Source organism: Gossypium raimondii, chromosome 13 (assembly GCF_025698545.1).
Source record: "Gossypium raimondii isolate GPD5lz chromosome 13, ASM2569854v1, whole genome shotgun sequence".
NCBI lineage: Eukaryota > Viridiplantae > Streptophyta > Magnoliopsida > Malvales > Malvaceae > Gossypium > Gossypium raimondii.
The window spans coordinates 3,431,672-3,454,856 of NC_068577.1; the positions used below are offsets into that span (position 1 = coordinate 3,431,672).

The 23,185-nt window shown below is 32.9% G+C and overlaps 1 protein-coding gene across 1 annotated transcript; it reads left to right on the forward strand.

Annotated features, from left to right (window-relative positions):
- The first annotated feature begins 8,981 nt into the window (after positions 1 to 8,981).
- On the forward strand, positions 8,982 to 11,589 carry LOC105781984 (cytochrome P450 CYP749A22-like). Its single transcript, XM_052626826.1, has 5 exons — positions 8,982 to 9,399; positions 9,484 to 9,707; positions 9,777 to 10,009; positions 10,091 to 10,474; positions 11,020 to 11,589. The coding sequence occupies exons 1-5, from the start codon at positions 9,087 to 9,089 to the stop codon at positions 11,453 to 11,455; spliced, it is 1,590 nt and encodes a 529-aa protein (XP_052482786.1). The 5' UTR covers positions 8,982 to 9,086; the 3' UTR covers positions 11,456 to 11,589.
- The last annotated feature ends 11,596 nt before the right edge of the window (positions 11,590 to 23,185 follow it).

Genomic DNA, 23,185 nt, shown 5'->3' on the forward strand with positions numbered 1-23,185 from the left:
TGTACAAACTATTTTAATATTGTTTCATTTAATAAAATAAAAGTTATTTTTAATATTTTAATAGTAATTTATTTTTTATATTTTTAATAAAATAGAAATAATACAACATAGTTTTATTACAACAACTATCAACTATTTCGATTTGGGCATGATCGAATTGTATGACCTGGTTCCTACACCATCCGCACAACTTATGTTGGTTCGTTCTTTCCCGGATATCCATATTGTTACGTATTCTACTCGAGTAAGGTCAACCTTTTGGTTTGCAATGCAATTCTCTATCCGGTAACAACTTAAATGGAGCAAGTGATACAGACAACCACTTACGTTCATCTGGGACCGGTGGAAATACGTGTCTCCACACATTGTACATGTATTTTATTTTATACACTTCGTTGATATATCTCATGAGATCCAAGCAGAGATTCTGACAAGCTGCAATTGTATGAGCGCATGGATAATGAAGTGCGTCAAACGTTCCACAGTTGCAAGTCCTATTTCTCAGGTGTACACGATATTGCCTGCTTGTAATACCTTGGTTTGGTCTGTCAAACTCCGTCACACGAAACCATAGGTTGTCGCGATCGTGACACACCATGTGCATGGTGTTTGCCTGCACATTCGCATTGTTAATTTCTTGCAATACCTTTCGGCACCATACATGGCCTCCCTACATTTGACATTTATAACTCACTGCTCGCTTTGGAAATAGTATCGCTAAATGAAATATGTCTCTCACACAATCGAGGTTATCGGTAAATGACGCGTTCCTTTTAGAATAAAATTTATGCATTCAGGCATATTTGAGGTCATATGACCATATCGTAGGCCGCCATCGTATGCTTGTATCCACTGTTTGAAAGGTATGTTACAGAGGTAGTCTGCGCCTTGTTCGTTAACTGAACGCAAAATCACCAACATCTCATGAAAACGGTCCTTATTGATCTCGTACCCTACCAATATAAGTTGATAGCGAAAATTAAAATCCACTCTTCTATTCAGAATAAATTAAATATTACAAAAAAAATTATATTAATAGAGATCAAATACCCATGTTGGTCACTTGCCGTCGTTCAGTGGTAGACCGGTATTGCCCATAGTAGTTGGATGCAATGTGCCTTAGAAAATACCGATAGTGTGTGCGATCCCATAGGCTTCCCTGTCACTCAATTGCGGCTAGTATTCCAATGCCTCAATCTGATATAACGTAGATATCAAGTTAGGGGCAGATATACCTCATTAACCTAGAAATAAATAAATCACAGTCATCACCTGACTCTCCCAGTGTTATTGCAAACGCAATTAGAAGGATTCTCCCACCGCTATCCTGTGCCATAGCTAGAAATAGCTGATGGGTATATGTACCATACATAAAGGTATCGCCAATTTGTACCAATGACTTGCAGTACAAAAATGTATCCCACAATTACTTAAAGCTCTAGATCAGACACTTGAACACTTGACATCCACGGAGCAATCGGTCGATGTAGTACAAAAGTGTCGTTTCAAGGTCTGTTATGCAACCTGAGACGTACCTCTCTAGCTCCTGACACCACTGCCACACCTCATTATATGAAGCTTCACACCTACTATACATCTTTTTTAACGCCTTCTGCTTAGCTATCCAAGCTTTATGGTAAGAGGGCGTGTACCTCAATTGGCTACGAATATTGGCAATTAAGACCGATAATGAAGTCCTGGGATCTGCCCTCACCGTCGGTAGTATTAAGCTAGCTAACATATCTGAATCAATCTTAGGATGATCTTGTGAAACACCTGCCAACGAAGTACGTTAAATAATGTAACATTATGTAATAACAGTATTATTCAAAAACCCTAAACACCCAGCGATACTGTACTAGCAACACATGTATGTGGACCTTTGTACTTTTTTATCTCCTACAAGCCTGTCTTTTTCCAAACCAAAATCATGATTTTCCATGAACATGTACCGTCTTGCACTGCATACTTGGCCCCGAACTTCTCAGATTTAGATTTAACCACGTTCATGATGCTATGTTATTTCAATGCACCAAGGAAACTATCCTTACTGGAAAACTCCTTACCAACTTCTAATTCACCCGAATCTAATGAGGAACTTGTACGGTCACGCCGTCTGTGTGGTAGATCTAAAAACTCCAACGCATAATCTGCCGATAGATCGACATTATGCATATGGGCTGAAGGTGAGTACGCCCTGAATCGCGGATCTTCTTCTTCATCTGAACCCCATTCAACATCTTAAGGTTCAGTTGGAATAAGCTTTAGTTCAGAAAATAGTGCAACTTCTGCACCATCAGGGCCGGGCTCTTGAGGTGGATCCACATTAGACTCATCATCCAACCCACCATCATCTGCAACATATTAGGTCCCTTCGTCGGTAGACGTCGTAGGGAGTATATCATCCCTTCTTATGGATGTTTCATAACATCCCCAATCAAATGTGAATTGACAACCACTAGAAATTGATGTCATTCCCTAGTAAGTATTTCTAGCATCAAACATCGACCCATCGAGGTGCATGTCCCATCCACTAATCGAGTGTTGTACAGGGGTTGTGTATTCCATACTGCTACCAAACACGGGCGCTTCCGTGTTCTGCTTCCCACTAACGGAGTGTCAGGCAGGGGTCGTGTATTCCTTTCAAACAGCAGTAGATGTTGAAGTCGCAAATGCTCCATTTGGCGATGAAAATTGTACATATAACTCAAGATAAGGTGATTTACTAGCGAGATGACTCTGCACCATAGTTTCCAAGCTACGACCACCTTTGATATCAAATGAGTCATATGTCACGGGATTAACCGAAGCATAAAATTGATACTTGACAAACAAAACTCTTATTGGCGTCGTTTTGAAGATTTTTCGCCTAATTCTTTTACGAAGTTCTGTCAAATCTATGTTCTGGTTAAAAATAGTGAAGTTGTGTTTTTTGATAAAAAAATGTCGTTCTCGGTGTCACGGACCTTATTATCATAGTAAATAACAACACTAATACGTTCATTTATCTTCAATTTTTATTCTACTTAGCCTCAATTTTTCTTGCTGTAACTTATGCAACATGAGAATGAATTTTGACTCATTTATAGTCTAAGGCCAAACATGAACTACTGTAGAAAAAGAGAGTCCATGTGGAAGCTTTTTTTAGTAATTTTGCTGACAGTACATCCTGCTTGAAGCATATTTGACACTATTTATTCAGAACCGTCTTCTCAAAATTATTTTTTAGGAACTATTGTAGAAAAAGAGCGTCCACGTAGGAGCTTTTTTATATAATTTTACTGACAGTGCATCCTCTTGAAGCTTTTTCTACATTATTTTTTCAAAAACTACTGTAGAAAAAAAACAAAAGTTTTTATATTGTCAATATAATTTTCCCTAAACCCTAAACACAAAATTATTTTAAAAAATGAAACCTTAATTTAATTTATTTATTTAAAACCTCAAAAACGTAATTTAATTAATTATTTTTAACAAAACCCTAAACCCTAAACCTATCAAAAACCTAAAAACCCTAGGGACTAAACATGCAAAAAGCCCTAACCCTAGAAAAACATGGGCTAAAACGCGTCCCTGGGGGAGCGATTTTGCCATGTCAGCAAAGTGGGTCCACTAGGCATGTTTTGTGTTGACATGACAAAATCGCTCCCGTAGGGATGCGTTTTGCTGAAATTTCCCCCAAAAACGCTCCTACGTGGACGCGTTTTGCTAAAATCGGCCCTTTCTGGTAAATAATGAAAAAATTGGCCCATTTTCGTAAATAAAGTTGGAAATGGGCCTTTAATGATAAAAAATGTTTAAAATGACTCGCAAATTTTTGAAGATTGTGAGTTTGAATGGATTAAGGCACCTAATGCCCTCGGATGAGTATAAATATAAATAATTTAAGATTTGGGGTTAAGAGTAAATTATAAAATGAGCTTATATTGAGAAGTTAGTTCATCTACTTTAATTTTTCAGAATTTGATTCTTGTACTTTACTTTATGAGAATTGAACAATTAGTCCAATTGGATGGCATTGTTGAACCTTGCCATTAAATGTGACATAGAAATCAACAATTCAATAATTTATATGCAGTTAATTACAAAATCAACAATTTAAATTCATATATTTATCAACAATCTAATTAACTTCTCGATTTTTATAAAGTGAAAAGGACAAATATTGAGAAATTAAAGTAAAAGAAAGTAAATACTAAAATCCAATGAGAGTCAAAATTAAAATATTTCAAAAAGAAAATAGATTATTAAATATATTGGTATTTGTCTAATAACAAAGTTATATACTTTGGGGGGTTGAATATAATCAAAAGTACTTAAACGATGAGGTAAAGAATGTTGAGATTCACCTAACTTCTTTAATTCCCACCTAAAGCCAAAAGCCATTCAATAAAAAAAATTCATCTGGATTGACAGATGAAATTGATTGAATGAGAAAATTTCAAGAATATTTTAATTTAATGAGAATTAATATAATATAGGGTTATCTTTATCTTAATATATTATCTCGGTCTCAACAATATTATATTCAGATCGTAAAATAGTTGAGAATACTTGTGGTTATATACCCCAAAAAATTTATCTTTAGTAATAAGATTATTTTTAGTACATTATTGAATATGTTATAGTATTCTATTATTTGATTTATTTCGTTAGGATATAAGATTATATTTGGTTCATCTGGTTGGAATGTAACAATCGTCCTTGTACTATACTTTGGATTGCATTTTGGTCCCTCCATCGGAAAAATGAGTATAACGGTTCCTATATGTTGGAAAAAAATAGTCCGTCCATTAAAATTGTGCTGTCAAATGCTTATTTTGGTGTTTTTTGTATAAGATATAATAATAAATTTAAGTATAAGGTATAATAATAAATTTAACTCTTAACCTTTCCTACTCTTTTTATTTGAAGCAAATCTTCCTTCAATCTTTCATTTCGATGTGACACTATTTTATCTAATATATCATGTTAAAATTATACTTAAATACAATACAAAATATTTTTAAAATAAGTTAAAACATGAAAATTAGTGTAACATTTTGAGGTTTGGGATTAGTATCAACCAAATATATTTGTACATGAAAACATCTATTTATCAATATTCTTAATAATATTTTCTAAAAAAATCAATATTCTTAAAATTCTCAATTGTACACAATTGAGTTTTTATCGCTTGATTCGCCTATGATTCAACTATATATCAATAATTGAAGTATATATCAGTTGTATTTATATATAATAAACGTGTGCGTACCTTTAACTCGGTTACAACAAACCCATCATTAATCAGATTTAATTTTATAGGGTGCGACTCGCATTTATCGAAAAGTTTACAAACATTTAAGACAACAATCAACGATCAGTAGGAGAAGGACCAAAATAGGCCTGGCGTCATGACGAGCAGGTAGGGCTCGTCGAGACAACGCGATGTAAAGCCCAGACAAATCTGGCATTGACGTCGTGACGAGGAGAGTCGGCACGTCACGACATGCTCTCCTATTTGGTAACTGCGTTATAGACTTCAATCGGGGTTGCTTCTTCCAGCTGGACTCTAATTATTTTAGGAATATTTTAGTATGATTAGAACTTTAATCTAAGTCTATTTAAAGGGGACATTGTATTCCTGTTTTGACACGTCAATCAGTAAGGGCTTTTCTTGAGGGCGGTAAGATGTAGCCGTAGATTAGTTTTGGTGAGAATTTTCGTGGTAACTATGGAGAGAATTTTGTTTCGGAGTGAGGGCTTTGTTTTTGGGGTCTGGGTGATGTACGTTTAGTACATTTAAGATTATTCTCTCCATATTTTACTTTCATTTGTTTACTCATTTAGTGAAAAGCCAAAGCCTCCTTTGTCCGAGGTTTTTATCATCTTCGGAAGAGTTTTTCACGTAAAATATTTGTGTGATCATTCTTCTCTATTTTACTTATTCATTTATACAGGTCAATCTCCAACAAATTTATCTGTGTGTAAATCTAAATTCAAGCTTTATAAACTTAGTCGTCAATTTTGTGGAACTCATTGATGAAAAAGAAAACATAAGAACAACGTTGAATTTTAGTTCACATTTTTTATTTTTTTAAATTTTATTATTTTGTGATTACTTAGGTATGTATAATTCGATCTTAAATCAATATTAAATGATTTAAATTTCGTTTCAATTAAAATTTTGATAGGTTTCAACCATTTTTATCTATTTTAACTAATATTGTATGAACTTTTAATATTTTATACTGAAATTTCATATTTAAGGAATTTTTTAGATGCAAGTTACTTAAGCTTTTATTTGGTTACCAATTAAAATTTAAACGAAAAATATTATCGTAAGTTTTATTTAGACAAAGTTATAAAGTAAGGTGGGTGAAAATAATTATGTAATATATTTAATTAAAATTGACTTGAAAATTAAATAATACTTTAGTTGAAATGGTAAAGTTAAAGAGAGCAAATGTTATGATATCTTGGGACCTTGATAGCATAACCTTTTGTAAAATTAGAGTCCAAGTTACATTTCAATCAGAGACCGTATAATCACCGTTGGACCTTGAGTTGCAACGCGATTCAGTTTTTCGGGTGATGGCTCCATGCTCACATGCCAGATGAAATTCGTAGGTCACCCAAAGTCACAACACCACCGTAAATTCAAACATACCTTAAAATAATAATAATAATGTCTATCTCAAATACGGGAAAAAGATAAATTTACAAGCTTCTAATTTCAAACCGTAAGAAAATAAATTAGTAAAGTGAAAACGCATCGCGTTTTTATGAAATAAAAGAAAACGCATTCTACAGGACGCGTTTTCCTTACTAGATCAATGAAAACATGCCTTATAAGACACATTTTTTCTTTTTCTCTTCAAAAATAGCGTAAATAGGAAAATTTTCAAAAAAAAAAACTAGTTTCTTCATTGATACTTTTTCAACATATTTACATAATTTTGCCCTATTATTTGTCTTATGAAATCAAGCTATTCTTCCCAAATGGATTTGGAAATATGCCATTGATGCCAACTCTCTCTTACGCAGAATAGTCATTTCAAAATAGGGAGTTAATCTTTAAAGTGGTTGCCATGACAGATGAAAAAGTTAAAATTTTGTTAATTTTGTTGACGTGACATTTATGTGAAAATTCATATATATGTGAATTTCTTAAAAATTTTAAAATATATTTTAATTTTTATACTTTTTCTTTTCTAATTTTTAAATTATTTTTTAAAATTTTTATATTTAAAAATTAATTGATCTTTAATGTAACAATCAATAGTCAACAAAGTTAACAAATGTCAATTCTTTCATCCATTTTGGGAGATTTAACAAGTAGTGCAAGTTTAAAAGTTAAAAGAAGTGAAAAATTAAATGAAGAGCTAAAATGATTTTTTATAAAGTTAGAGAATTAAATAAGTTATTTTACCCTATGTAAAAGTAAAATTAATTACTAGTTTATTAATTATTATGTTCAAGACAAAAATATTTATAATTAATAAAAATTAATTACTAGTAATTAATTTAAATAGTCCTTAAAATATAAAAATAACAAAAATAAATCCTTTTCAAATTTTATTCTTTTTAAAAATAATAAACTCAAAAATTATATGAGGAAAATTCTTGAGGGATATATTTGGATAATTTAAATAAGAAATTTTTATATTTTATTATTTTAAAAGGATAATAATTTTTTTAAAAATTTATTCTTATATTTTAAGGGTTATTTAAATTTAATTTTAAAATGGAGTATGCCTAATATGTAAATAGACATTTAATTGGTGTCCAACAGGAATGGCGTCACTCCTATTTTTTTATCTAGTTTAAAAATGATAATTGCTTCATCAGGTGTTTGAACGTTTTATATAATTATTCTTCAGTCCGATGTCACCAATAGTAATGATGTCACCCAAAATATATATATTTTAAAAACTACCGATGACAATAAGTCACCGACATTTACCGTTTAAAATGAGTTTCAAAATAAGTTATTTTTATAAATAATTAAAAGTTTGGGGTATTTTTAATAAAAAAGCCTAAGTTTGATGAATGGCGTAAGCCATTATGTAGGTCTACTTAATACGAAAACGAGGGCTAGGTTTTGTTGGCCGAAAGGAAAGTACCTTTTGGGTTTTGCTTTGCCCAAATGCTAGCAAAGTCTTTGCATGCATTTGTTTGATTGGAAAAGTGAGAAATAGATGAACATGGTAAGCACAAATTCTAGACATTACCATATCACCTATAAAATTTGGTTATCGTTTTATATGCTATGCCTAGAACAAAGCCTTCCTCTTTGGCCACAAAATAGGCACTACTTTTTAGTTATTAAATTATTAAATTTGAATACTTTCTCAAATTTAATTACAATTAGTATTCCTGATCTAAGTTTAATTTCTATTGTGCAGAATCTATTATATGGTAAATATAGAGTATATTTTTAAATTTATGGGAAATTTTTTAAGGATCCTGAATTAAGAGGAAAGAAAATAAAAGAATTTTATTAAGACATATTTAATAAAACACACTTAATATTTTTATTGAAAGATTTTCAATGATCACAACTGAAAATTCTTTCTCCTTATATAGAGAAATCTTAGTCTTCTTGAAGATAAGAAGAAATCATCTGACTTACTATCGACACTCTATTATTTTTACAGTACTTTATTAAAGTATGAGATAAAAGGTATCTCATAGTCCATGACTCAAAAAATAAAAGACAAAGGTACATAGTACATGACTCATAATCTCATATATAAACAAGACCTAGAACAAGGCCTAAAACAAGATAAATTTCTAACAACGCCGTGATTAACACGACCTGAATCAAATCATATCTTAGTAAAGAGAAAGGGTTATTTTAATTTTTGTTTATAAAAAAAAATCTTGTTCATTGAGGGCCCTAGTAGGAGGTATTGAATAATAACTTGAAGTCAAATCCTGCACGCTTCCCATTTCTGTGTATTGAATTGGCTGTAATTTTCAGAGAAAAATATACTGAATAAATGGGACAAAATGACATGAACCTTGAAGAGGGACGAGTGTAGTGTCTTGATGCGAAATGTGTTGAGTGTCACCATTCAAAACCCACATTACCATAACAGATGCAAAATCTGATCGGTGAAGATAAGAAAATGGAGACCATGGGAAATCTTCTAGTCCTGTTTACAGCTTCTTTATGCCTCTACCTTTTCGTTGCTTTGCTCAATGTTTTCTACAAGTATTGGTGGATACCTCAACGGGTACAGTTCATCATGAATTCGCAAGGAATAAGAGGATCTCCTTATGAATTTATCCATGGAAACAACAAAGAAGCTGCCCCAATGCTCATGGAAGCATCTACCAAACCTATGACCTTGACGCACGATATATTTCCCAGAGTCATGCCTCATGTTTACTCCTGGATCAACAAATACGGTGAGAATATCTTTTTTTTTCTTTTTTGGGTAGTATTTTCTGATTAATCTCCAGTTTCCATGAAGAGAAATCATTTTCTTTCAGGGAAGACTTATCTTAGTTGGAATGGAATTCGAGGTCAACTGCTAATTACAGACCCAGAACTGGTCAAAGAGGTCCTTAAAAACAGTGACAAAGCTTTTCGAAAGCCAAAGACTTCATATTTCTTCGACAAGCTAATAGGCGATGGGCTTGCTTCAACCGAACGTGAGAAATGGGCAAGGCAAAGGAAACTGGCCAATTATGCCTTTCATGGGGAGAGCTTAAAAGTAAATCATCTCTACCTTCTAATCTAATTATTGTAGTGGGACATTTACAAACTTGATCATTTTTTGCAGAATATGACTCCAGCAGTAGTTGCTAGCGTTGAAACCATGCTTGAGAAATGGAAAAGTAAGGAGGGCAAAGAGATAGAAGTGTTCCAAGAGTTCAGATTATTGACTTCAGAAGTGATATCCAGAACCGCCTTTGGTAGCAGTTACTTGGAAGGGGAGAAGATTTTTGACATGTTGATGAAGTTGTCAGTAATTGCAGGCAGAAATATTTTTAAAGCAAAGATTCCCATCGTCAGGTAACTTCATCAAATCTTTACTTTGTTAATCAACATACTTCAGCTTACAATGGGTTGATTTAATCTGGTTGTCCTTTTCAGCAAGTTTTGGAAATCTGCTGATGAAATTGAATCAGAAAGAATTGCCAAAATGATACATGATTCTGTGATGAGGATTGTTAAAAAAAGGGAAGAGACAGTAGTGAACGGAGAAGCTGATAACTTCGGTCGTGATTTTCTGGGATTACTTGTAAATGCTTATCATGAGGCGGACCAGAAAAACAGGCTTTCGATTCAAGATATGGTAGATGAGTGTAAAACTTTTTATTTTGCTGGGCAAGAAACAGTCAATTACTTGCTTGCATGGGCAACTCTGCTTTTAGCAATACACACCGATTGGCAAGACAAAGCAAGAGCAGAGGTGATTGAGGTCTTTGGTAATCAAAACCCAGATTCTGAAGGGATGGCCAAATTAAAGACGGTAAGCAAACTATACAAATTCAATAGCTTGAAAACTACCACTGACCATTTATATTGCCTTTGTTCAAAGGTGGCAACTGCAGCAGCAACATGCAAGAAACCATGCAAAACTCACGTTGCATGCATGGAACCAGGAACTCAGCAGAAGCATGCTAAAGTCCATGGTGTAATTTGACAGTAGCTTTGTTTATTCAGTTGACTTTTTTGTTAGGCTATGGTGTAATTATTATTTGCTTTGATCAGCTAAGGTTAAATGTGTGCTTAGCCGATTTAGTAGTCAATTTTAGGTTGTCATTTTGTTGATGTAAACCTTTAGTTACTTGCACAAGCAAGCTTTGTTTTCTTTCTATGTATTTTGATCTATTTATGTAAGCAACTATGTTCTTATTCGGGTAATGAAAAAAACACTTTGTTCATTCATTTTTTCAGCTTGTTTTGCTTCTGTTTTAAGCTTTCAAACACTTAAACATTTGATTTGTTCTTTTGAACCTTGTTGCTAAGTTAAAAAACCAACAGCCTTTTGGATTGTTTTTTTTTCTCCAACATATTATCATGATTATCAATGAAACTTTACGGCTCTATCCTCCTATAAGTGGCGTGATAAGAGAAGTAGGAAGAGAAGTCCAATTAGGAAAACTTGTCCTGCCTACTCATTCAGAGGTCGACATGCGAATCATAGCACTTCACCATGACCCTTACTTATGGGGAGATGATGTTAATCTTTTCAAACCCGAGAGGTTTGCTGAAGGGATAGCGAAAGCTACTAAGTACAATGCAGCTGCATTTATGCCTTTTGGATTGGGACCTCGATCTTGCGTTGGCATGAGCTTTGCAATCACTGAAGCGAAAACTGCACTTTCCATGATTCTGCAACGCTACACTGTCACCGTCTCCCCTACCTATGTTCACGCACCTGCACAACGTCTTACACTCAAGCCACAACATGGGATTCAGTTGTTGTTTCATTCACTACATTATGATGCTTAAAATTCTAGGCTGTTGGTCTCCAATATAGAAATATATAGTAAAATGTGGATGATACTGTATTTTGCAACCATACGATTATATATGGTTTGGGGATTTCATGTTTTGGCAACAAGATTATATGCTTTTTTTTTGTTGTTGATATTGTTAGAGGTTAAAAAGGTATTACAGCAAACATCGCCACCACTGGAGCAGGCCCTACAGTCCTGTGAATAACATAATCAGCAACAAAATAGTCCACCAAAGAGAAATCAATTCAAACTAGCCAAAAAACTGGAATGGCAGCAGCAAATCCAGTCAGCTCCCTGAACATCATACAGAAGCAAGAACATCACAACCCAGTCATATACACGCCATGAAGACATTGGACTCCACATTTTGCTAAAGTATCAGCAAAGCAGTTAGATTCTCTATATACATTCACAACGGAGACATTATGGGATCTCATCACACAGCTTGGTAAATGACCCATCCAGCATTTGAGAAATAGTGAAGATGTCAAGTCCAGGAGCTCCAAACAATGCCTCAGCTGGTGGATCCTTAATTAGGTGTCTTTCTTCCATTACTACTGCAGTAGTGAAGTTTTTATTCCACTTGGTTCCCTTCTTCCAGAATTTCTGCTTGAAACACTCACTCCTGGAGCCGGCCATTACATTGCTTGTTTAGCTTTCATGGAAGGCTCGAAGCTCATTAGACCAGAAACATTGTTCCTTTGCCTATGTATCTTTTTGACATATTCTCTTCAGGAAGAGCTACTTATATCAAGGCTCCATCTTTCTGAGTTGCAGGGCAAAAGTCCGTTCTCCATGAAAAACTACCCATTTCCACTAAAGCATACTAGCTTTCGCCATCCCATCCTCGAAAAAACCTGAAATGATACACCAGAAACTCCCTCAAGACAGAGAGCCAAGTCACTTTCTAGCTAATCCCCATTGAACCCTCCAATTAAGCAAAGCCATTTCATATTTCAACCCAATGGGCACCACAATTGCCGCACAAAATTTACAAATTAAAATGCAAAAAGTAATACAGAAAAATACACAGTCCAAGCTCCAAAATGCAAGAAAGTCTGAGCCAAAATTTAGATTCCATTTAAAAAACTTGAATCTAATTCATTTTTAATTTTGTAATATAGTACATGTAATGGGCCTATTTTGCCCGGGCCCAAACCAGGCCAGGAAAATAAACACAAAAAAATAAATAAAAATCCTAAAAATTAACAGTTTATCAGTCCCAAATTACAAAGCCCAAAAAAAATTAAAAACCCTAATAGCCCAAATAGCCCAACACCCCATGTGCGCCGCACCCATCTGCTGCCACCCTCGATCACGCTGCCCGCGCCTCATCTCGAGGCCCGACACATTGCTGCCGTCGTTTCACCAAAGAAGCAAGGAGCCACCTGCTCCCCTCCGTTAATGCATGCAAACAAGCAAAAAAGAGCAATAGCAGAAACGAAAGCAAGAACAATAGCAAATAGTAGCAAAAAAATAATGTAAACTGGCTGTAAAAGCCACCACTACCAGTTTGTAATTTTTACACACAGACATTGATTCTAAATACAAAAAGAAGTTTGAAACAGATTCAAAGAAATCAAGGTGCTTTATTTATTTATTTTTATTCGAAATAAACAAACAAATACATAATATTGAATAAGTAAATAAAGGGTGAAATCTATTACCTTTAACGCCGCGGTCGGAGGCTTCTCCGGTCTTGAGGGTGGCTGAGTCAGTGGGCTCGCCGAAAACCCCACCGGCGGTGATTAGGGAATCCAAAAGGAGTGGGTTTTGGCATTTCCGGCCACCGTGGATGGCGGCACAGTCGCCGATGGTCGATGGCCGGACTTTAGGGAAATTTCAGAGAAAGGGAGAGCAAATTTCTATTTTTTTTCTAGGAGGGCTGAAATGAGGATTAAAAAAAATTTTTGGCTTAAATAGCCCAAATGAAACAGTGCCGTTTCATTCCTCCCTCAAATGCCCAAAACGGTGCCGTTTTGAGGGAGCCGACCTGAGAACCGACCCTTACAGATGGGATCCGCGTGTTCTTGCGGTGAATGGGCTATTTCGTACGCGGTTCTTCTGCGTTTGCGACACTTTGCAATTTAGTCCACACTTGTTTTTTTTATTTTTTAATTTTGCAGTATAATTTTATTTTTGTGTGTAACAGCCCGAATTTAGGCCTAGTCAGGATAGTGGTTTCGGGACCACAAATGTAATATTTTCAGAATTTCTACAGTAAGATATTATCCTTGGTACAGTAAAATAAGGAAATGAAGTGATAAAAAAAAAGAAGGAATTTTGAGTTATGGCAACATTGGGAAGTATATTATAACATGATAATTCAAGAAAGGATTAAATCGCAAAAGTGCGAAAAGTTTTGTTGCCCAAGAGTAAATACTCAAAATTTGAGGGGTTAAAGTGTAAATATAAAAAAGTTCAAGGACCAAAGGTGTAAATATTTTAAGGGTGGAATGATCTAGAAACTAAGGAAAATGGATGGATTAGGACCAAATTGAAAAAGGTGAAGAATTTTGAGGGACTAAATCACAATTTTACCAAATTAAGTGATGACTCAAGAATGAAATTTTAAAAGATCATGAAGGGCGAAATGGTCAATTAATAAGTGAGAGAAATCTAGAAGATAATGATGATGTTGGAGATATTTTAGATTAATTAATTAAATATTAGTTTATTAATATTTTAATTTGATTTTTAAATGATATTTTATTATTTTATTATTATTTTATTTAGTATATATATAAGAAAAGGAAGATGAAGAATCATCATCTTTCCCCATGCATTCCAACGTATGAAGAGAAAAGAAAGAAAGAAACTTTCTTTTCTTTACAATTTGGTCCTCTAACCAAAAATCCTCCATTTTCACTTTGAAATCAAACAAATTTCCATAACCACCAAGAAAGAAAATTGATATGGAGACAATGGGGAGATAGAATATCAAGTTAGATTCAAGAAATAGAAGCTGGAGGAGAGAGAAAATCAAGTTAAAGATTGAAATCAATAGCACAATGTAAGAACATCAATATTTCAATATATTTTTAAGTTTGATATTATTGAAAAAGCATGGAATTAATGTTATAGTAGAGTTTTCTCATATAAATTCTTATGTTCTTGATATATTAGTGAAGAGAAATAAGTGAAAGTGATGAGAAATATTATAGAGAAAGGGAATAAGGGAGTTATACACCTAGTAATCAACATTTTGCACTAAAACAGTTTTGGACAGCAGCGGTAGGTTAACTTTGAAAAATCACCAAAAATTGTGGGAATTGAATTATAGAGTGAATAAAATATAAAATTAAATATTATTGAGTCTAGTTTCTCATAGAATAAATGGTGTAAGTAATGGAATTGTAAATTATGAGATATAAAAAATTTTGTGAGACAATGTCAGAATGATTTCGGGTTCCCCTGCTCTGAATTTGTAAAATCATAAAAAAATGAAGAAAAATAACTATGAGTTATAATTTATATTACTATAATAATTTATGAGTATATTTTCAAAGGAAACAAACGAAAACATCATCCTAATTCTGTACAATTAGATAATTCATTTTTAGTGAAGAGTGGTCGAAACTGTCAGACAGCAAAATAGGGGAAACTTTAAAAAATACTGTACTATTTGGCTAAACCAGAAATTCTGAAAATTTTATAGTAAGAAGATATGTGGGTGTAGTTTCAGATAAAATTAACAGATCTTAATTTGGAAGTCTATATCTCCAGATAAAAATAATTTAGTGACTCTGACTCGGATAAACAACTTTGAATATACATGTGAGTGAATAGTGAAATTATAGTTAATGTTGTTTAAGTGTGTTATACACATTAAGGATGTGGAATAAAGAGGAGGAGGAGGAGGGAAATAAATATATGAATATTATGCTAGCATGGGTTTTCATTACAAATGGTTAATTTGCATGATTTGGGCTTCGAGACTAAACTGAATAAAAATAAAACTTTAGGGGCAATTTTGGAAAAAATGTCAAAAATGACCAAATTGCATGAAATGAGTTGTTTTATTAAAAGAAAAATTAATTTAGATCAAGATCGGGTAGAAAATCGAGAAAAATGGAAAATTACCAAAATGCTCTTATATCTTGGTATTTCTGCAAATTAGCCTGGTAAGTTCATATGGCTAAAATTTTAATGATTAAATGTCAATTTAATGAATTATATAGTATATGATGATATATATTTGTTGATGAAATGAGAATAAAATAAAAATGCGAAAACCTAATAAATGATCAAATTGAGCGGAACGCCGGATTTGAGTACTTCTGATCAGTGACAAGTGATAAGTAGTAGCTTCAACTACACTTATCTGATCAGTGACAAGTGACAAGTGATAAGTGATAGCTTTAGCTACAGTTATCTGATCAATGACAAGTGATAAGTGGTAGCTTTAGCTGCACTTATCTGATCAGGGACATGTGATAAGTGGTAGCTTTAGCTACACTTATCTGATCAGGGACAAGTGAAAAGTGATAAATACGATCCGTGTAAGACCGTGGCAGGGCTACGGCTTCGGAAAGTGATAAGTGATCATACGCAAGACCATAGTAATACTATGGCAAAGTGGAAGTGAAGTACTCAATTTTCCGTAACTGTTCCCTAATTTGATTAAGGATGGTAAGTGACAAATGGTCCTAAAAGAATTATAGTAAATGGATAAGTGGTAGTGAATTTATACCGGGATGATGAGTTCAATCGATGTTGTTATATAAGCTAAAATGATATTTTCATTGCAAAAATTGAGAACTTCATAAATGTATTAATGAATGGTATAATCAATTAAATATTGAGTTAAATGATAAATACGCATTAGTATTGAACTTAATGATTTGAATTGTGAACATGAGAAATTTGTGAATTGAATGAAATGGAAATGAAGCATTGAATTATTAAGACTTGTGAATTGCATGAATATGTATCAGGTCTCATATACCCTATTTATTATGATTATAATATTTTGAGGATATATTATGAATGGTTATAAAAGCATGTTAATAATTTTGAAAGTTTTAATTTAGATAAAATTTTATAACTCGGTTAAATACGTTTACAAGTGTATGTGTTCTAGTAATACCTCGTACCCTATTCCGGTGTTGGATACGGGTAAGGGGTGTTACATTATGTCACTTTGGTCCATATTGAAACAGTGCGTTCGGAGGACTGGGAATAATTTCCCATCTGGTCCCCGCCCTTTTTCAGCGCGTTTTAGTTGGTCCTTTACTTTTTTCTTTTTTTTGTAATTTATGCCTTTAAATTCCATTCAAATTTCGATCTAGTCCCTTTTATGTTTATTCATCTATTTTATTATAATTTAGACTCTAAATTTTATTTTAATCTCAATTTAATCCTTTATCCGCTTAATTTCAAGCTTTTATTTATTTATTTATTCTTTTTTGTTCTTTTTATTTATTTATTCATATATTCATTCATTTATCTATTTCTTTACTTTTCTTGTACTTAGAATTTATATTGTTATTTATTCATTTATTTATACATTTCATTATCATTATTGTTTAATTCACTTTTGTTATTTTTAGTATTAGAATAGTAGTTAATATGATTATTGTTATTATTATTTGGTGTTATTATTATAATCACATCATTATTATTGTATTATACATTACGTTTACAAAATATTTGTTCGCTTTCACACGATGTTCGAATAAATTAAACACATATCTTATTAAATATTAAATTAATTCTTACTCAAATTCAAAAAAAGAAAATTTTCAAAATAAGGCAATGTTTCGTTTTTGGAGATTCGAGAAATCGTACCCTAACTTATGGGATTTTGATTTTCTCGTTGAACCTAAACGACAGAATATCCTTTTTTAGATTAAAATACATAAGTTCTAAATAAAAATAAAGGCAAGCTCATTCTCAAAGGTTCAATGTGTCGTGTCCTAACGTACGGAATGTGACATTTTGCTATCTCGAGACGAGAGGGTCTTTAATGTTCGTTTCAACTTATTCAAGCATTTTTTTTAAATAACATTAATAAAAAAGGGATCGTATTTTAAATTTTCTTTCAAATTTTCAACATTCGACACTAAAAACACTAAGCAATCAACTAGGTATCGATTTTGGGCGTATCGAGGGTGCTAATCCTTCCTCGTGCTTAACTGACTCCCGAACCCGTTTTCTGGATTTTGTAGACCAAAAATTATTATTTTAGTAAATTTTAAACTTTTATTAAAATGATTAAATTATGAGGTGATCCGATCACACCTAAATAAAAAGGATTGGTGGCGACTCCATTTTCGTTTTTAAATAAAAAGTCGACCTCTTTTTACAAAAAAATGATTTCAACAGTACATTCACTACAAGAAAAATATGAATTGTCAACATTAAAATTTTTTGCTAAATGTTGTATTACAGTTACTAAGATTTTATTGTAACAGCAAAAAAATCGTTGTGAGGCCGTTGTGTATATCTCCATCGTATAAAATATGTACAACGATTTTACAAATTAAAAGTCATTTTAATTATATATATTGCAACGACTTTTTCGTTTTAAAATGTATATATATTTTCATGTAATTGACTTAATTTATTTGTCTAAAAATGTTTTAGTTATAATAAAATTTGTTATGTTGACATTTTTCTAAAATGTATTGGTTATGTTACAAAAAATTACGTAACAATAATATATTGGTTATTTGACATTTTCTAAAAATAAGATGCTAACATGGAGTATAAAATACGAGGACTTTTCTAAATTTGAGCATAGTAGGGACCAAAATCATAATTTGACATTTTTCTAAATTTCAGCATTGCTTATGTTGACAATTTTTTTTAGTGTTGGGAGGGATAATTTTTTTAAAAAACAATTAACATTTGAACTAATTAATGATATTATAAACATAGATGGATCAAATTCTAAATTTGAGGGACCAAAACTATAATTGAACCCCTTTTTTCTTTACTAGCATTGCTCAATGTTTGTAATTTTTGAGCAGTATTCAAATATGATCCACCAAGCAACACCACATTTCCTCACAGCGTCTACTTGCTACCTCACTTAAAGAGCTTCCTCAACTGCGACTTAAGAAAAGCTAAGATGATTGCCAACCCAACTCAGGGAAGTGGTAATGGGTTCGAGTTCGTGTTGAAAAAGTGGAAGCCCTACTATTTTGCTTGCGTTGAACGTAATGGCTTCCATTGCAAGGTTGGCCTCATGAAATTCGCCGTAGTATTGTCGCTCCGTCGCCACCATTGATGGATCACTTAAGCCTTCAGGGTAGATGCAGTGCCTGTATTTTTTCTTTCACTGCCATTTTTGTTCACGATAACATGTTGAATGTTGAGCCTATCTTTTTTAAATTGTTCAATAAGTTAGAGGTTTGGGACCTTAGGGTTCAACTCTGGGCCATGTTATTTTGTCTTTTTACAGTAATTTGTGATTTCTTTTTACAAAGAAATGCCATGTTTTGTGTTTTGTTAACATCTTGTTTTGGTTTCAATTTATTTCGTTTGGGATGTTTCATTTGTGTCTTGCAACATTCTTGACTTCACCCTATGTATGAACTAACATTGATCCAAACGCTTGGAATTGGGTCTGATCGAAAATGTCAAGACCATCAACACTTATTTTGAGCAATGGTTAGAGCTTTCATCAAGTCTGTAGATAATACAGATTCAAACTCTTCCTCCTTTAATATTGGACCATTTTACCATCAAAGGCCCATTTGCAACTTTATTTACGGAAATGGGCTAATTTTTTTATTATTTATTGGAAAGGGCCAATTTTAGCAAAACACATCCACGTAGAAGCGTTTTTGGGGAAAATTTAGGCAAAACGCTTCCCTGGGGAGCGATTTTACCATGCAGCGCAAAACGAGCCCATGTGGACGCACTTTGTTGACGTGGCAAAATTGCTCCCCTAGGGATGCGTTTTAGCTAGTGTTTTTTCCCCAAAATTGCTCCCCCAGGGATGCGTTTTAGCCAGTGGATGGGTCCGCACTCACTGGGTCTGTTCAATCTGCTGATTGAGGAGCCGTATGTTACGATCTTTTGGGTGCAATTCTGGGTAATATTTACTGAAATCGGATCGAGATGGGCTGGTTACAAGACATATTCCCGGAGTCGGGGAATGATTTGAATGAAGTAGAAAGAATACGATATGCTCGGGCATACATTTTTGAGATGATTAAAGGTTATCTGATGCCAGACTTGTCACGAAACCTCGTACATCTGAGGTGGCTGTTGAAACTCGTTGATTTTAGAGCAGCTAACAAATTTAGTTGGGGTCTGCCGTGTTGGCAACATTGTACCGGGAGATGTGCGGGGCGACGCCACCAACTAAAGCAAAAATCGGAGGTTGCCTATCACTACTACAATCATGGGTTCGATTTCGCTTTCCATTATTACGTCGTTGAGTGGACCACCCATATACATTCCCACTCATAATAAGGTAAAATTTATATTAGATTTTACAATTATTACATAGATTTAAATTATAATTGTATGCTAAAAATTTATTTGATTAGGTGGAACCATTCGGCGAGTTAGGTGGAACCATTCGGCGAGTTATGTTGGAATATGTAACACCCCTAACCCGTATCCGTCGCCAGACTAGGGTTTAGAGGCTTTACCGGACATATCGAAACATTTCATGATCACTTTACAATCAAAAGTCATACATCGACCTATCATAGTCAAACATCGACATAATTCATTTTATAAATGAGCGTATAACATTATATCCATCGATATACATCTATATCATATCGAATTATTGATCATACATTTTAATAACCTATATACAAACACATACCAAACCATTTCATTCCATATCATGAGGCATTAATAATCATTATCTTATAAAATATTACTTGACATTACCACATAGCCCCAATGTACTTTTAATACTACTAAAGTATGCGAATCACCATAATATTAATAGCTATTACTGAACTCAATTGCCTAACCAAACATACCAACTTCATAGGTAAAACATCATTCCAAAATTACATATACTATTCAAGCCCATTTATCTCTCATTCAGCTATCAAAATTAACCACAAATGTAGTACAAATTTTCTTTACTCGATGTTAAACCAAAACCTGTCATTTCATTACCAACTAGCCTTACTAAATATACACATTATACTAGCCCAATTGTTTAACCATTCATCCATGAGAAATATATATATATTTTTTACCTATTATTGCTGAATATAAATATACTTCACAAATCATAATTCATCTCACATAGAGAGTGAATCAATTTTTATCATTTGTCAAATAGATTACAAAACAATTTATATAACCAAATATAGATACATTTTAAACCACACCAATAAACAAATTCTCATGGCATTGCATAATCATCATATATCAAAAACAATCACACTTGACATTTACATCACATAAACCGAATTAACCAATGCATCCTCAATGATATAATCATCCCTTTTACTTAATTAACCAAGCCGAATCATATCATCATCTCACACCTAAAATGACCCACCTATCACACTTCCAAATTATGCCACTTAATAGACCGAATATACCTAGCATTTTACCTATTTAATCAAGCCAAATCTCAAAACCATTCCACACATAAATTATACTACAAATCATACTTACAAGTTTAGCTAATACAAGACCGAAAATCACTATCATAGCTTCATTAGCAAAACACTCAAAACAAATCCATCATCTTTATACCAAGCTTACAAACATGATCTAACCATAAACCATATATACATATATATCCTTTCATCATACCAAATTCATATACCAAGCATACCACACATATATACCATGTCCCAAAATTACTTAAACATTAGCATTAATATCAAGCCATTTACGCATGGCTAAATATCTACAAATTACAAGACCAACCAAAATAAACACTAGTCTATACACGCCATACGTTCAAATTTTCAAGCTTTCAAAATATCGAAATAGAGATTGATAGTGTGACGGACTTCCTTGACGATCCTCGAGCTCATAACTAACCTTTAAAATCTAAAAACAATGCATGAACAAACACACAGTAAGCTTAAATAGCTTAGTAAGTTATAAGCAAATAGTTTATCAAAGAACATATAATTTATACAATTAGATCGAATACTCTCAATCTTGAACACACACACACACAAACACACACACATATATATATATATAATCACATTTAAGCAATTAGTTCACATTTTCATGTTCAACCACAATACTTACGTTTATTTCCAAATTTCATAAAACTCAAACATACCTGATTCATTTAAATCGAACTCACATTTTGTCTTGCCTTACCTTTGCTCGTAGAACCATTCGGAATCAAAAAGTATACGCGGATAACTCAAAAAGATCGTACAATGCCAATGTCCCTGACGTGGTCTTATATGTAATCAAATAACGATGCCACTGTCCCAGACAGGGTCTTACACGTAATCATATACGATGCTAATGTCCCAGACATGGTCTTACACGCAAATCTCAAATCGATGCCAACGTTTCAGACGTGGTCTTACACAAAATCACATATTAGAATCCTGTGGTTCGAATGGGCTTTCGAATGTCGTAATTCAATCGTATCAAACTCGTAAACAATTCTCCCATGCATAAAATAATTCGACATTTACACATATGCTCATTAAATTTTAATTTGGCATTTATAATACATATATATTCAAATTAATGAAATTTATTTACTTATGAACTTACCTTAGACAAAGACGAGCGGATGGAATTGACTATTCGACCACTTTCAACTTTCCCCTATCTAATTTCGTTTTCTTTTGTTCTTGATCAATATAAATTCAAATTTGGCTATTTAATAACACATTTTATTCAAATTTATTCTAAAAACACATAAATAGGAAAATTAAATTTTAGCCCCTAACATTTCACATTTTTTACAATTTAGTCCTTAATTCACAAAACACAAAATATTCAAAATTTCACCACACCCAAGCTTGGCCAAATTCCTATAGGGTCCCTAGCAGCCTATTTCTTTCATTTATTTCACATTTGACCCTTAAATTTACAAATTTCACAATTTAATCCTTAATACACATTTTTATCAAAAATTACTTAATTAAACATAATAATCTATCAACATATATTTATTTTTCATCATCAAATAATAAAACAACAAGCTCTCTCCAATGACAAATCACAAAATCCACATCCAATTGAAAAATTTAAGCATGGGCTAGCTAGTATTCAAAGCAATGATACCAAAAACGTAAAAATTATCAAAAATCGAACAAAGAGCATACCTAATTTAAAGCCTCAAAGTGCCGAACCTAAAACACAAGAATGGCTTCTTTTCTCTTCAAGTTTCGGCAAGAAAAAAGCCAAATGCATGGCTATTTTGTGTTTTATTTTATTTATTACACATTAATACATAATTTACTATTTTAAACATTATTAATTCATTTAAAATCCACTAACATATGTCCGTAAAAGTCCACTCACAAATCCATTGGTATAATATCAACATAAGGACTACACATTAGAAAAACCATAGCAAATAAGCACTTTAACAATTAGCTAGCCACTTTTGCATTTTACGCGATTAAGTCATTTTTTTAAAATCAAGCACACAAACGATAAAATTTTCACACGAAATTTTCACACATATAAATTAACATGCTGTAGAAACCAAAAATAATATTAAAATATTTTTTGACTTAGATTTGTGGTCCTGAAACTACTATCCGACTAAGGTCTAAACCGGGCTGTTACAGAATACCTA